Source organism: Geotrypetes seraphini, chromosome 12, assembly GCF_902459505.1.
Source record: "Geotrypetes seraphini chromosome 12, aGeoSer1.1, whole genome shotgun sequence".
In the NCBI taxonomy this organism is placed as follows: Eukaryota; Metazoa; Chordata; class Amphibia; order Gymnophiona; family Dermophiidae; genus Geotrypetes; species Geotrypetes seraphini.
Genome location: NC_047095.1, coordinates 22,521,202 through 22,535,290, shown reverse-complemented (window position 1 = coordinate 22,535,290; position 14,089 = coordinate 22,521,202). Strand labels below are relative to the sequence as shown.

The following is a 14,089-nucleotide window of genomic DNA, read 5'->3' as shown; positions in this document are numbered from 1 at the left end:
AGAGAACAGCAGACTCTGAGGGCAGAAGTCTGTAGCCAAGAGGCAGGCTAACCTTCACTAACGGTCTGGGAGCTCAGGGATGAGTTCTGATGGGGGTTTCAGTCTGGTAGGACTGAAGGGCAGTCTGAAGGAGCAATCTGTCTGGTTTTCCAGGCTTGTCTGAGGCAGGTTTCTCCCATTTCTCTAGCTGTGGTTTCAGCCTAGGCGGTTTCTGGCATCTGCATGACAAAGTGAGTACAGGCTGTAATAGCCTATGAGAGAAATCTGTGGTGGTGTTTGGAGCTATTTAGAAGTGGTTTTTGAAGGTTTCTGGGGCTAGGGACAGGGTCCCCCACCTCTAAAATCCTATTCCCCCAATTATTTGAATCTTTAGCTCCCATGGCTGTTTTTGGTGCCAAAATCATTGCCATGGTGGCCATCTTGGATTTCCCTTTCTTATAATAAAAAGCCTCTATTTGCAGGTAAGGACTTAATTTCTCCGTTTGCCTGTGCTAGTATTTTATAAAGTCAAATAGATGTACCAGTATACTTTATAAAATTAGTGCATGAAAACATGTAAATTAGATGTAACTTTTTAAAATTACCCTCATAGATACAATTCTATAACAGTGCAGTTAAATATAGGTGCCTGATTGGAACATGTTTTATAAAGGAAAGTAGGTGCCTGTTTTATTTTTTTAGAACACTAACAGCAGGTTAGATTTGTGTAAGTAACTTAGGCATGAGCATTTACATCAGCCATAGAGTTGGTGCAAGTGCTTGTGCCTAAATGCTGGAGATATGTCTGTAACTTACAGCATTTTCTGTTAAAATGCTTATTATAAATTTCTTTACTGCTACTAATGACTGGGGAGTCAATTCAGAGTGATTATACTTGTGTGAAACCTGTCTGGACTATATCCATATGTATATTTATCTGTAGAATGTGCACTGTATAAGATGTATATATTTACAGAATAGTACAGAGTTGGAATTTTGGCCTTTACATCCATATTTGCACATACTTGCATATATGCCATTATTCTAACATTTTGGGCTCCTTTTACGAAGGCGCGTTAGGGCCTTAACGCGCAGAATAGCGCGCGCTAAAATGCCACGTGCGCTAGCTGCTACCGCCTCCTCTTGAGCAGGCAGTAGTTTTTCAGCTATAGCGCGCGCTAATCCGGTGCATGCGCTAAAAACGTTAGTACACCTTAAAAGGAGCCCTTTTTGTGCATAATTGCCACCTACTTTATAGAATTGCTCCCTGTTTTATCCATTAATCATTGAGACTTTTCTTTTCTTCTTATTGCAAAGCTTGTTTTATTTTATTATTAAAGCTTGTTTTATTTTGAAGGAGATGAAATATTTCAGCAACAAGTGATGAATATTAAAGAACTGGAAAAGGATAAAAAAATGCTCACTGGACAAGTAGAAGGGTTGAATGCTAAACTAGCTAAAGCAGAAGATGAGATTTGTTCCTTGAAGGTCTGCATGGATCAGAGAACTACTCAGTTTCAAGGGATACAGAAGGAACTACTAGAAAAAGCTGCAAAAAGCAATGACCTGGAACTTGAAGTAAGTTTTCTTTTTTGCCAGAAAAAAAAAAAGCGGGGGGAGAGTGGCACAGTGGTTAAAGCTACAGCCTCAGCACCCTTAGGTTGTGGGTTCTCTTCCCCTTTCCCTCCCTCTCCCTTTCCCTGTACAGCAGCAGCAGCAGTATTTCCCTAGGGTCCCCCTTTCCTATGCAGCAGAAGCATTTCTCTTTCCCCTCCCCTTCCGTTCTCTTCCTTGTGGAGCAGCAGCGTGTCTGGCCGGCTCAGTTGATCGTTCTATTCAAAGCCGCGGGTGGTGGCTCCTTGAGAGATCCGCGCCTGCGTCTGAAGCCTCTCTGATGTTGTGACGTGGATAGCGCGAGGAGCCACCAACCCGCAGCTTTGAACGGAACGATCGACTTAGCCGGCCAGACATGCTGCTGCTCCAAAAGGAAGGGAAGGGGGAAGAGAAATGCTGTTTTGATTGTGTCCAAACCGCGGGCCACAAAATAGCACCTGGAGAGCCGCATGTGGCCTGCGGGCCGCGTGTTTGAGACCGCTGTAGTATACCAATGCTGTAGCTTAGCTTCTATCCCACACCAGTTTGGTGGTGGTTGTTGTTTCCACTGGGCAGCCACCACTAGCCTTGCTGCTATGAAAAACAACTTGCAAAAGCTCAGTTCCTCTTCTTCCAAATCTAAACCATACCTATGAAGTGCTGCCTCCCAGGAAAACCGAACTTCTCTCCCCAAGACCCTGCACCTACTAACCCACAACCCTTCCAACAAAAGTCCCCTCCCCTTACCATATGTGAAAGCAAGACTGGTATGTAATACCAGTGAAAAAGTATTTTATAACCATTTTCCACTATAGGGATAGCCAAGCAAAGAAGGACATCCGGGACCAAATTTCTTCCCAGTCCCGCAAAGTGAGGGCAGAGCCCAAATTCACCTCCCAGGCCGTCATATAAGACATTGAAGCCCCACATCATGCACTTAAGCATTTATACAAAGCTGATATAGCTCCTTTCTGCAACAAAGAGCCTACTAAGTGTTCAAATTCCGTTCTCCCCCCCCCCCCACACCCAGATCACGAGCTAGACCTGACGATTGAATATAATGCTTCACCTGAAGATAGGGGAATAAGTCCCGAGGAGCTAGTATTAAACCTGAAGCTCAGGGAAAGTCCTAATACTTTTCCTAGAAAAGTTCCACAATTGCTCTGCACAAATCAAACCTTTAGCTTCCCAAGCTGCAAATACCCCCTCCACAGATCAAATTTAGCATTATACTTTAGGGGTGTAAACCAAGAGTATTGTCTGCCATCTAAGAGCAATCCCTGTACTGCCCTCCACACCCACAGAGTCATTCTAACTGAGCTATCCAGGTATTTACATATCTGATGAAACAGAGTAGTATAGTTAAGATCATAAAGATTCACCTCCAGCAGACCCAAAAAGACTCCTAATATCACATAGATGATCTTACCCAGCAAAACAGGTACCGCACTCGCAGGCCCTCCACCATTGCTTCAGAGATATTAATATTCAACAACTCTCTCTTACTCACATTAATTTTGAAGCTGGAGACTGTCCCATAATTGCACAGCTTCGTCAAAGCAGCTACCAAGGACACTGCTGGATCCTGGACCGTGAACAAAAGATCATCCGCAAACAGGTTTAACTTGAAGTTTCCAATAGAAGTCTGTATTCCCCTAATATCTGCATTTGCCTGAACATGTTGGGCCAAGGCTCAATCGCCAGAGCAAACAAAATAGGGGAGAGGGGACATCCCTGCCTTGTGCCTCTGGACAAACCAAATGGCTCTGAATAGCTCCCATTCACTTTAACAAACCCTAGGGGGTTCGTATAGATCATTTGTATCCACGTCCTCATCCATGGGCCCAGCCCAACATCTAATCTAATCTAATCTAAATCTTGGGTTTATATACCGCATCATCTCCGCAGATGGAGCTCGACACGGTTTACATGGTTAGGGAAGGAACGGAACTCCAGTGGAATTATATAAGTATGAGAGAAGAGAGGTTGGTGTGAGAGTGCCAGGAGCGGGACGGGGTTACGTTCTGGAGAAGAGCCAGGTCTTCAGATGCTTACGGAATGGTAGAAGGGGGCTCAAATTGCGGAGAGGGGAAGGGAGACTGTTCCAGAGCTGAGTGATTCTGAAAGGGAGGGAAGAGCCAAGTTTACCAACAAGGGAGATGCCTTTTAAGGAGGGGTAGGATAGTTTTAATTTTTGAGTGGATCTAGTGGAGGTTGGATTTGAGGAATTCCAGGATAGAGGGATAAAAGGAGGAAGGATACCGTGGAGGATCTTGAAGGTTAGGCAGGCACATTTAAAGTAGACCCTGGAAATAACAGGAAGCCAGTGGAGTTTGGATAGGAGCGGTGTGACATGGTCAAATTTACTTTTTGAGAAGATAAGTTTGGCCGCGGTGTTCTGGATTAGTTGGAGTCTGTGGAGGCTTTTCTTTGTTAAGCTTAGGTAAATGGAATTGCAATAATCCAATCTGGAGAGGATAATGGATTGTACGAGGACGGCAAAGTGTTTTTGGTGGAAGCAAGATCTCACTTTCCTCAGCATGTGAAGGCTGCAAAAGCATTTTTTTATCAGGGAGTTGAGGTGGTCGTTGAAGGATAATGATGAATCTATGGTGATGCCCAGAACTTTGCTAGAGAATTCCAGCTGTAGAGAGGAGCCTGTGGGCAGTGGGATGGAAGTGGGTAATTGATCAAGTTTAGGGCCGAGCCAAAGTAGTTTAGTTTTGGACTCGTTCAATTTCATTTGTACAGTGTGAGCCCAGGATTGAAGTTTGGTTATGCAAGAAGAAATGTTAGCTGCGAGATTGGTGAGGTTCGCGTCGATCTCGATGAGGACCAGGATATCGTCGGCGTAAGTGTAGAGTGTTTCTAGGGGGGATAGGTGGAGAAGATTCAGGGAGGACATATAAATGTTGAAGAGGATGGGAGAAAGGGGGGAGCCTTGTGGGACTCCACAAGTCGGTTTCCATGGGGAGGAAGAGGAACCATGTTTGGTGACGGTGTAAGAGCGAGAACGTAAGAAGTTCGAGAACCAGTCAAGGACTGTAGAACTAATGCCTATCTCGGAGAGTAGGAAGATTAGAATGTCATGGTGGACAACGTCAAAGGCAGCAGAGAGGTCGAATTGAAGGAGAACGGCAAATTTTTTGTGAGAGTGAAATTGTTGGATCTTCGAGATTAGGGAGGCCAGGAGGGTTTCGGTACTGAAGTTGGGTCTGAAGCCGTATTGATAGGGTAGGAGGACAGAGAATCTTTCCAGGTAGGCTGAGAGTTGGGAGGAGACGATGGACTCTAGCAATTTGGTTAGGAGCGGAATGTTTGCTATTGGGCGATAATTGGATGGGGAGGAGGGGTCTAGGTCAGCTTTCTTCAGTAGAGGGGTCAGTGCAATGCGTCCCATTTCAGGGGAGAAGAGGCCCGATGATAGGGCAGAATTTATGAGTATGGTGAGAGAAGAGATGGCCTGTGTGGGTATTTTCTCAAATAGATAGGATGGGAATGGATCCAAGGTGCAGTTACAGGATTTCAGTTTCAGGCAGAGTTTGAGGACCTGCGAATCGGATACTTGCTCAAAGGTAGTCCAGGATCTGTTGACTGGGACGGGGGTGGGGACCTTTGTAGTAGGATCGGGGGAGGCGGGCACCAGAGGATTGTAGGAGACTACGGGAGGGAAGGAGCTTCTCAAGGCGGTGACCTTTTCATTGAAAAAGTTTGCTAGTAGGTCCACTGATGGGGAGGAGGGAGGTATAGAAGGGTTGGTGTTGGGAGTTAAGGAGCGCCAGATATTGAACAGCATACTGTTCTGGTTTTTTGAACTGGAGATCTTGTCACCATAGAAATTTTTCCTAGCTCTTTTGAGTGTATTGTTGTAGAGTTTAATGTTGACTCTCCAGATTTGTTTATCTGCGGGGGATTTAGATTTTTTCCAGATGCGTTCCAGGGATCGACATTTTTGTTTTAGCATCCTGTGTTGTGGGAGGTACCAGGGGGCCTTACGGGAGTAGGAGATGGTTTTGGTGGACAGCGGGGCGAGAGATTGGTAGGTGGATTCTGAGAGAGTGGTCCAATTGTGCCAGTTGGTTGCAGAATCTGATGGCTTAGGATTGGATGAGAGAGTGTCAAGAAATTTGGACCAGAACTGATCACTTGAAATTTTCTTGCGGAAAGTAATGGACTTAGAGGACTGATAATGCTCTAATACTTTAAACAAAAATGGCCAGGATACCCGATCAAAGGCTTTTTCGGCGTCAACAGACAGGAAAACCATATCCTGCCAGGACCGAAGGGCTTGCTCCATTAACATTATAACCTACCTGCTGCCCCACAATAAAGCCGGATTGGTCCGGTGTATTAAGTAGGGGACCCAGCTCATCAGACACTCCGCCAACACTTTTGTAAAAATTTTAATATCAACCCCTAGAAGCAAGATTGGCTGATACAAAACACACAACTTAGGGTCTTTACCCTCCTTTGGAAGGACTGTGATGCCTGCCAGACGTATCAAAAAGGACAGTTGACTCCCTGGTTGTCAGGTATTGGATAGCTGGACCAGAGGTGGCAAGGGGAGGTTGCAAAGATGAAACTGCACCCTCTCCATTTCATAGCCCTTCAACTCTTTCTGTTCCGATACCTTTCTATCCCAAGGTCTCCTTTTGTGAATACCCTCCAAACTGCCAATCAGCGTAAGCAGTGGGGTTACTGCCTCCCGCTGTCGGCACTTCTGGGAAGCAGCCAGTGCAAGAAGGCACCCCCTCAGTCGCCTGTAGCCCTTCTCAAATAGCTTCCTGCGAAGCCCCACACCCATCATTCAGCTCCAGATATTCCTGTACCCACTCTTCAACCTGCCGCCTGATCCCCAAATCATCGAGTAAACTATCATTAAGCCTCCAAAACTTACTTCCTCCATGGACCCGAGAATCCAAAAGCCGAAGCCACACCCAGGGCATGATCAGACCAAATGATTGATTCAATATAGAAACATAGAAACATGATGGCAGATAATGGCCAAATGGCCTATCTAGTCTGCCCATCCACAGTAACCATTATCACTTTCTCTCTCTCAGAGATCCCATGCTGAGCCTCCACCGCTTGCTGCAATAATGTGAAATCCACAAATATATAGTCAATGTGAGAATATGAACCGTGCATACTAGAGAAGTGTGTATAATCTCGCACTCTAGGATGTAACCATCTCCAGCAATCTTCCACCTGCAGCTCTTGTTGAAAAATCCTCAGCTGTCTCCTATCTTTGGTACCATAGCTCCCCACTCTCCCAGATTTGTCCAAGGAAGTGATCACTATGAGATTAAAGTCCCCCCTCCCCTATGATCAAGGCCCCTTCCCCATGTTGCCTAATAACAGGAAGAAGCTTCCGATAGAATTCTCTCTGACCTTTGTTGAGGGCATATACAGTAACCAGTTTGTAGAGAGTATCATTGAGAAGAACCAGTAACAGAAGATATCTCCCCTGAACATCTTGCACCACCTTTCACACTGCAACTCTCAGATCTCAAGCAAAAAGAATCTCCACTTCGTACCTCTTGGAGGTGCCAACCTGAGAAGCCCAATAAGTTCCTGGAAACCTGGTATACCTCACCCTCGTGGGCCCTCAACAGGTGTCTCTTGTACCAAACAGATAGAGGTCTGCAGACAAGTTTCAAGTTTATTAAAAATTTGATTAATCGCTTATTCAAAATTCTAAGCAATGTACAGAAAGTAAAATTACAAATTTCTGGGGGAAACAAAACAAACAAATATGACTAACCCGACAAAACTCATTAAACAAAAGGAAAAATGAGGAAAGAAATACAAATTGTTGATAGTAAATGAGACAAATAAGGGGGAAAAAAACACCAGGAAGGGTAAAAGCGGTAGACTTAAAATAAGTCCGAAAATTTTTTTTTTTTTTTTTTTTTTAATTCTTTATTCATTTTAAAACTTTCATCAAGTGTACAAAAATATACAATAAACAAAATTAATCTGAGCACTTGTTCATCTTATCATTATATCTTATAATTAGAAATATAACCCTCCCCCCTCCTACCCTCAAATCCCTTTAATCATTATATTTTCACATATTGGAAACCTACCCCCCACCCAAACCTAAATCATACATAATTAATAGAAAATTAATAGAAAAATGGCATCAATCATGACAAAAGGACGTTAATGGCTCCCAAATTTTAATAAAATTTTTATAATTTCCATTCTGTACCGCTATTGACCTTTCCATTCTATATATGTGTATATATATATTAGGAGCCCCTATTGATTTTAATTTTCTGACTTATTATTATAAGTCAGAAAATTAAAATCAATAGGGGCTCCTAATCTATCTTTCTAGCAATCAAATGCTTCTTTAAAAAGAAAGCATTTTAACTTGCTCTTAAATCTGTCTAGGTTGCGTTCTTCCCTTAAATGAATGGGGAGGAAATTCCATGTTTGAGGAGCTGTGACGGAAAAATGAATTGTCATAAGAACATAAGAACATAAGCAGTGCCTCCGCCGGGTCAGACCATAGGTCCATCCTGCCCAGCAGTCCGCTCCCGCGGCGGCCCAAACAGGTCACGACCTGTCTGAATCTCCAGAAGGGGTCCCCTTGCCACCTTGGTTTCCCATTTAAGTCCTAGCTTCCCATCGAAGTCCTAACCCTCCGGTCTTGCACATGCACGACCTGGTTGGGTTTCTATACTTATTACCTGGTTAGCTTTCTATACCTGTGATACATCCCAGCACCTCTCTCAGTATCCCACGATCCCTTTATCCCTCAGGAATCTGTCCAATCCCTGTTTGAATCCTTGTACCGTACTCTGCCTGATCACTTCCTCCGGTAGCGCATTCCAAGTGTCCACGACCCTTTGGGTGAAAAAAAACTTCCTTGCATTTGTTTTGAACCTATCTCCCTTCAGTTTCTCCGAATGCCCCCTCGTACCTGTTGTCCCGTTCAGTCTGAAGAATCTGTCCCTATCCACCCTCTCCATGCCCCTCATGATCTTGAAGGTCTCTATCATATCTCCCCTGAGCCTCCTTTTTTCCAGAGAGAAGAGCCCCAGCCTATCCAACCTCTCGGCGTATGGGCAGTGTTCCAGCCCTCTTACAAGTTTGGTTGCTCTCCTTTGGACTCTCTCAAGTTCCGCCATGTCCTTCTTGAGGTACGGCGACCAATATTGAACGCAGTATTCCAGATGTGGACGCACCATCGCTCGATACAATGGCATGATGACTTCCCGCGTCTTGGTTGTTATGCCCCTCTTTATGATGCCCAGCATCCTGTTGGCTTTTTTCGAGGCTGCTGCGCACTGTGCAGATGGCTTCAGTGATGCATCTACCAGCACACCCAAGTCCCTCTCAAGACCGCTGTCTCCCAACAATGCCCCCCCCAATTTGTAGTTGAACAACGGATTATTTTTCCCTTACATTTTTCCACGTTAAAGCGCATTTGCCATTTGTTTGCCCAGTCTTCCAGCTTGTCCAGGTCCTTTTGCAGGTCCTCACACTCCTCCCTGGACCTAACTCTGCCGCACAGTTTGGTATCGTCTGCAAATTTTATAACCTCGCACTTTGCCTCCTTTTCTAGGTCATTGATGAATATGTTGAAGAGTAACGGCCCCAGCACCGATCCCTGTGGCACACTGCTCGTGACTCCCCGCCAGTCAGAATATTGGCCCTTTACTCCGACCCTCTGCAGTCTACCCGACAACTAGTGCTTGATCCATCTGTGCACATCCCCTCCCACCCCTTGGTTCCACAGCTTCCTAAGCAGCCTTTCATGTGGCACCTTGTCGAAAGCCTTTTGAAAATCGAGGTAAATGATGTCTATGGGTTCCCCATTGTCCACCCGACTGCTTATTCCCTCAAAGAAGTACAGAAGGTTTGTTAGGCATGACCTTCCCTTACAGAATCCGTGCTGGCTTGTTCTCAGTAGGCCATTTCTCTCGATGTGCTCGCAAATGCTGTCCTTGATCATAGCTTCCACCATTTTCCCTATTATTGAAGTCAGGCTCACTGGCCTGTAGTTCCCGGGGTCACCCCTCAATCCCTTCTTGAAGATGGGTGTGACATTTGCCAATTTCCAGTCCTCTGGTACCTCTCCAGTTTTCAAGGATAGGTTGCAAACATGTTGGATTGTGCCTGCTATTTCTTGTCTTAGTTCCTTCAGAACCCTTGGGTGGATCCCGTCTGGGCCCGGTGATTTGCCGCATTTTAACCTGTCTATCTGTTTGAGGACATCCTCCTTACTTACCTCTATGTGCTCCAATTTTTCAGCCTGTTCCCCACTCATGAGCTCCTCTGAGTCCGGTATATTAGATGTGTCTTCTCTCGTGAAAACCGACGAGAAGAACGTGTTCAACCTCTCAGCTACCTCTTTATCCTCCTTAATCACTCCCTTCCTATCCCCATCGTCCAACGGCCCCACCTCTTCTTCTATCGCTGGTCGCTTCCCCTTAACGTAACTGAAGAATGCCTTGAAGTTTTTCGCCTCCCTGGCCAGCCCCTCTTCGTATTTCCCTTTTGCTTTTCTAACCTCTCGGTGGCATTCCTTTTGGCATTTCCTGTGCGCCTGGTGATTTTCCTCCATTGGGTCCTTTTTCCATCTTCGGAAGGATACTTTTTTGTCATTTATTGCCCTCTTTACTTCTGTTGACATCCAAACCGGGTCCTTTGACCGCTTGTTCTTGCAGCCTTTCCTGAAATTGGGGACGTACATTCTTTGTGCTTCCTGCAGGGTGTCCCTGAATAGGGTCCAGGCGCTTCCTACAGTCTCCATCCTAAAGATGTTTCTGAGCTTCCTCCCCACCATTTTCCTCATAGCAACATAGTTCCCTTTACTGAAGTTGAGCGCAATTGTTGCGGTCCTCCTTACTATGGGTGTCCCCCTTTCTAATGTGAATCTGATCGTGTTGTGGTCACTGTTGCCTAGTGGTCCTCCCACTTCTACCTCTCTTGCAGGCCCCCCTAATCCATTTAGGATGAGGTCAAGAGTAGCACCCCCTCGCGTCGGTTCCCTGACTAGTTGCTCCATGAAGCAGTCCCTCACAGCTTCTACAAATCCTGTTTCCCTAGTGCAGTTGGAGTGACCCGTACTCCAGTCTATCCCCGGGTAGTTGAAGTCCCCCATCACTGTTACACTTCCAGTCCCGCATTCCTGTCTCAGTTCAGTTTCCAAGTCGTGTCCGACTCCTTCTGGCGTACCAGGTGGGCGATAGTACAGCCCCAGTTTTATGCCTGCACCCTTGTTTCCCGGCAATTTGATCCATAGTGATTCCAGCCCCTCTGCCTTCGTTGCCATATCCATCCCGACCGAGTAGATAGAGTCCTTTACATATATTGCTATGCCTCCCCCCTGTCCCTCCTGTAGAGCTTGTACCCCGGCAGCGCCACATCCCATTGATTCTCCTCTGTCCACCATGTTTCTTTAATTCCAATTATATCCAGGTCCTCCCCCTTGGCCATGACCTCTAGTTCACCCATCTTGGCCATGAGGCTTCTTGCATTTGCGTATAAGCACCGCAGGTCCCGTCGTTTTTCCTCCATCTCCGCATTTACCTGGGCCACCTCCCCTTGAATTTTGGGCAGTTCCCTTGTAGCTTTCGGCTTCCCCACTTTCCCGCCACCCCACTTCCCCGCTTTTCCTCTGGGTTTTCTAGCCCTACCTGCCCCCTCTTGGGCTATCATCCCTTGAGCCTCAGTTTGATCCCCTTCGCCTTCTGGCACCCCTATATTGCCCTCAGCTTTCGCCCTCGTGCCACCCAGTCCCCCTGTGTCTCCATGCCCCTTAGTCTCCTCCCAGTAAGCTCCCTTTACCTGATGTTTCCCTCGCTGTCTGATCATAAGATCCACCGGTCTCTCTACTTCCTCCTTGCAGTCATCCCGTTCAGCATTAGTTCTGGATACCGTTGTCCGAAGCGTCAACATCAGATCAGCTGTCGGCTTTCCCCCTCTCCTCAGTTTAAAGCCCTCTCGATCTCCTTTCTCACATTGGCTGCCAGTAGTCTAGTTCCCGCTGTGCTCAGGTGCAGGCTGTCCCGCCGGTAGAGTTTACTCTTTCCCCAGAAGGACGTCCAGTTCCTCACAAAGTGGAAGCCCTCCTCCTGGCACCATCTCCTCAACCATGCATTCACAGCCTGGAGGTCTGCTTGTCTCTTTGCATCTGCTCTCGGTACAGGCAGGATCTCTGAGAATGCAATCCTCCGGGTACTCCGCTTCAGCTTTCGTCCCAGGACCCTGAACTGGTCAGTCAGTGTGGCCATGCTGAAGTTCCTCCGGCTCACATCATTCGTTCCGACGTGGATTATCACCGCAGTCTCCTCTGTCTCTGCTCCGTCCAGGATCTGCTCGATCCTATCAGTGATGTCTCGTGTCTTGGCCCCTGGGAGACAAGTCACTAGCCGGTCCTCCCTTCCTCCAGCTACGTGACTATCTACCTCTCTCAAGATCGAGTCTCCCACCACAATAGCAGACTTCCCTTTCCTCAGCAACCTCCTCTGTCTCAGGTCCGTGTCCTTGGTGTAGTGCGGCGTCTCTCCCTCGGGGTCCCGGTGAGCCGCGGTCTCCTCCTCTTGCGTGGTTCCTCCGCTAGGTCCTTCCCTGGTTTCGCCTTGTGGATCCTGGGTCTCGTCTGCCGACATCCGTCTGTGCAGCTGCTGGTCCTGGTCCTCCACCTTCCTATAGGCCTCATCGATGAATCTCTCGAGGTCCCTCACCTGGTCCACAATGGGGCCTGCAATGTCTGTGTCCTTGGTTGACCAGCTCGTCTCCTCTGTGGACCCTGGCCCTCAAACTGCCAACCTCCATCCTCAGGCTTTCTAGTTCCTGACACCGACTGCATTTGTACTCCCGCCTTCCCAAGGGGAGGTAGTCGTACATATTGCACTCTGTGCAGTATACCGGAAAGTACCTCTGGGATCCTGGGTCCTCCATCGCTCTCGTGAAGTGCTGGTGTGCTCCTGCTGTGGGTAAGAGGGAGAGAAAAGAGAAAAGAGAAAAAGAAAAAAGAAGAGAAAAGAAGTGAATTACTTGGCGTTTCTGGCTCCCTTGCAAGGCTCCTTCGCAAAGGCGCGCTCGCCTTTGCCGCACGCCGAACGGCTGCGCGCCGTTGGCTCCTCCCCTTTTATGGGGGGAGTTAGTCTGGTGACGTCGGGGGGTAGGCGGAGCTAACTCTCGCCTCTTCCCCTCTCCGTGTACCGTCTGCCTCTCTCCCGGTCTGCTCCGCTACTCAGTTCCTCTCTCCGCTCCACTCGCCGCCCTCTCTGTCCTCTCTCCGCTTCACTGCCTCCTCCGCTCTGCCTCCTCCGCTGCCTGCTCCCTCCTCTCTCGCCCTGCTAGCCCTCTCTCCGGTTCGTTCTCCTCCCTGCACCGGCATCGCTGTCTCCTCCGCTCTGCCCTCTGCTAGCGCTCTCCTCTAGCCGTACGTAGCCACGTGCTCACCAGGCTCAGCTCGCCCTGCAACTCCTTGGCTGGCCCAGCGCTGTCGTTGTGTGTTAATGTTTTTGAGAGAGGGAACAATTAATAAATGTTGGTCGTTGGACCTAAGTAATCTTGCTGAAATGTAAGGAATCAATAGTCTATGAATGAAGGCGGGAGTTTTGTAAAGAAAGGACTTAAGAGTTAGCAAACATATTTTATATATTATATGATGGGCAACTGGAAGCCAATGTGCGTTCTTAAGGAGGGGCGATACATGGTTGAATTTCTTGGCTTTTGTAATAAGTTTAATTGAGGCATTTTGGATAATCTGTAGACGTCTTGTTTCCTTTTGGGCTATTCTCTTAAATAAAGCATTACAATAGTCAGTTTTTGAGATTGCCAGTGAATGAATTAATATGTTAAGTGACTTGGGACGTAAGAATTTTGAAACAGAACTAATTTGACGTAGTCTGAAGAAAGTTGATTTTACAATTCTACTAATATGATCGTGATAGGTTAATTTTTGATCAAAAATAATCCCTAAGATCTTAATATTACAGATCAACTGTAGTGTGACATCCTTGAGTTTAAGACCGTCTTTCCAAAGGAAGAGCATAACTTTTGATTTATTAACATTAAGAGCTAATCTGTTGGCATCAAGCCATTGATGAATCTGTTCGAGTTTCATGTTGATTCCTGTTTCAAGAGGGTTATTGGTGTCCAATGGGTGCAAAAGCTGAATATTGTCAGTGTAAGCGAATACATTGAAACCGATGGATTGGAAGAAAGTCATCAAGGGTGCAAGAAAGATATTAAACAAAAGTGGCGAAAGGATGGACCCTTGGGGAATACCATGGGTTGCTGAGAAACTTTCTGAGGTAGTGTTTTTGAAAGACACAGTCAAGGAACGATTAGTGAAATAAGATCTAAACCAAGAAAGACATATTAACTCTGAAGAAAGCAGACCTCTTTTGGGGGGACTTAAGTTCTTGGGTATTATAAGAAACAATGTTAAGCTCCCCTCCAGCCAGTGTCACCCCAAACAAACAGAACATCTAGACTCTCTCTCAGCATCCCATATTCCCCCCACCCGCCGTTGCAGCTCCCTCCC

At 46.7% G+C, this 14,089-nt stretch overlaps 1 protein-coding gene across 2 annotated transcripts in view; it reads left to right on the top strand.

The window, feature by feature from the left end:
- The window catches only part of CCDC18 (coiled-coil domain containing 18), a 282,822-nt gene that overhangs the window by 89,001 nt on the left and 179,732 nt on the right, over positions 1–14,089 (top strand). For both annotated transcript variants that reach the window (XM_033915992.1, XM_033915991.1), the window contains exon 12: positions 1,337–1,557. In XM_033915992.1, the coding sequence (XP_033771883.1) occupies positions 1,337–1,557 (221 nt within the window). The remainder of the gene's footprint in view (positions 1–1,336; positions 1,558–14,089) is intronic.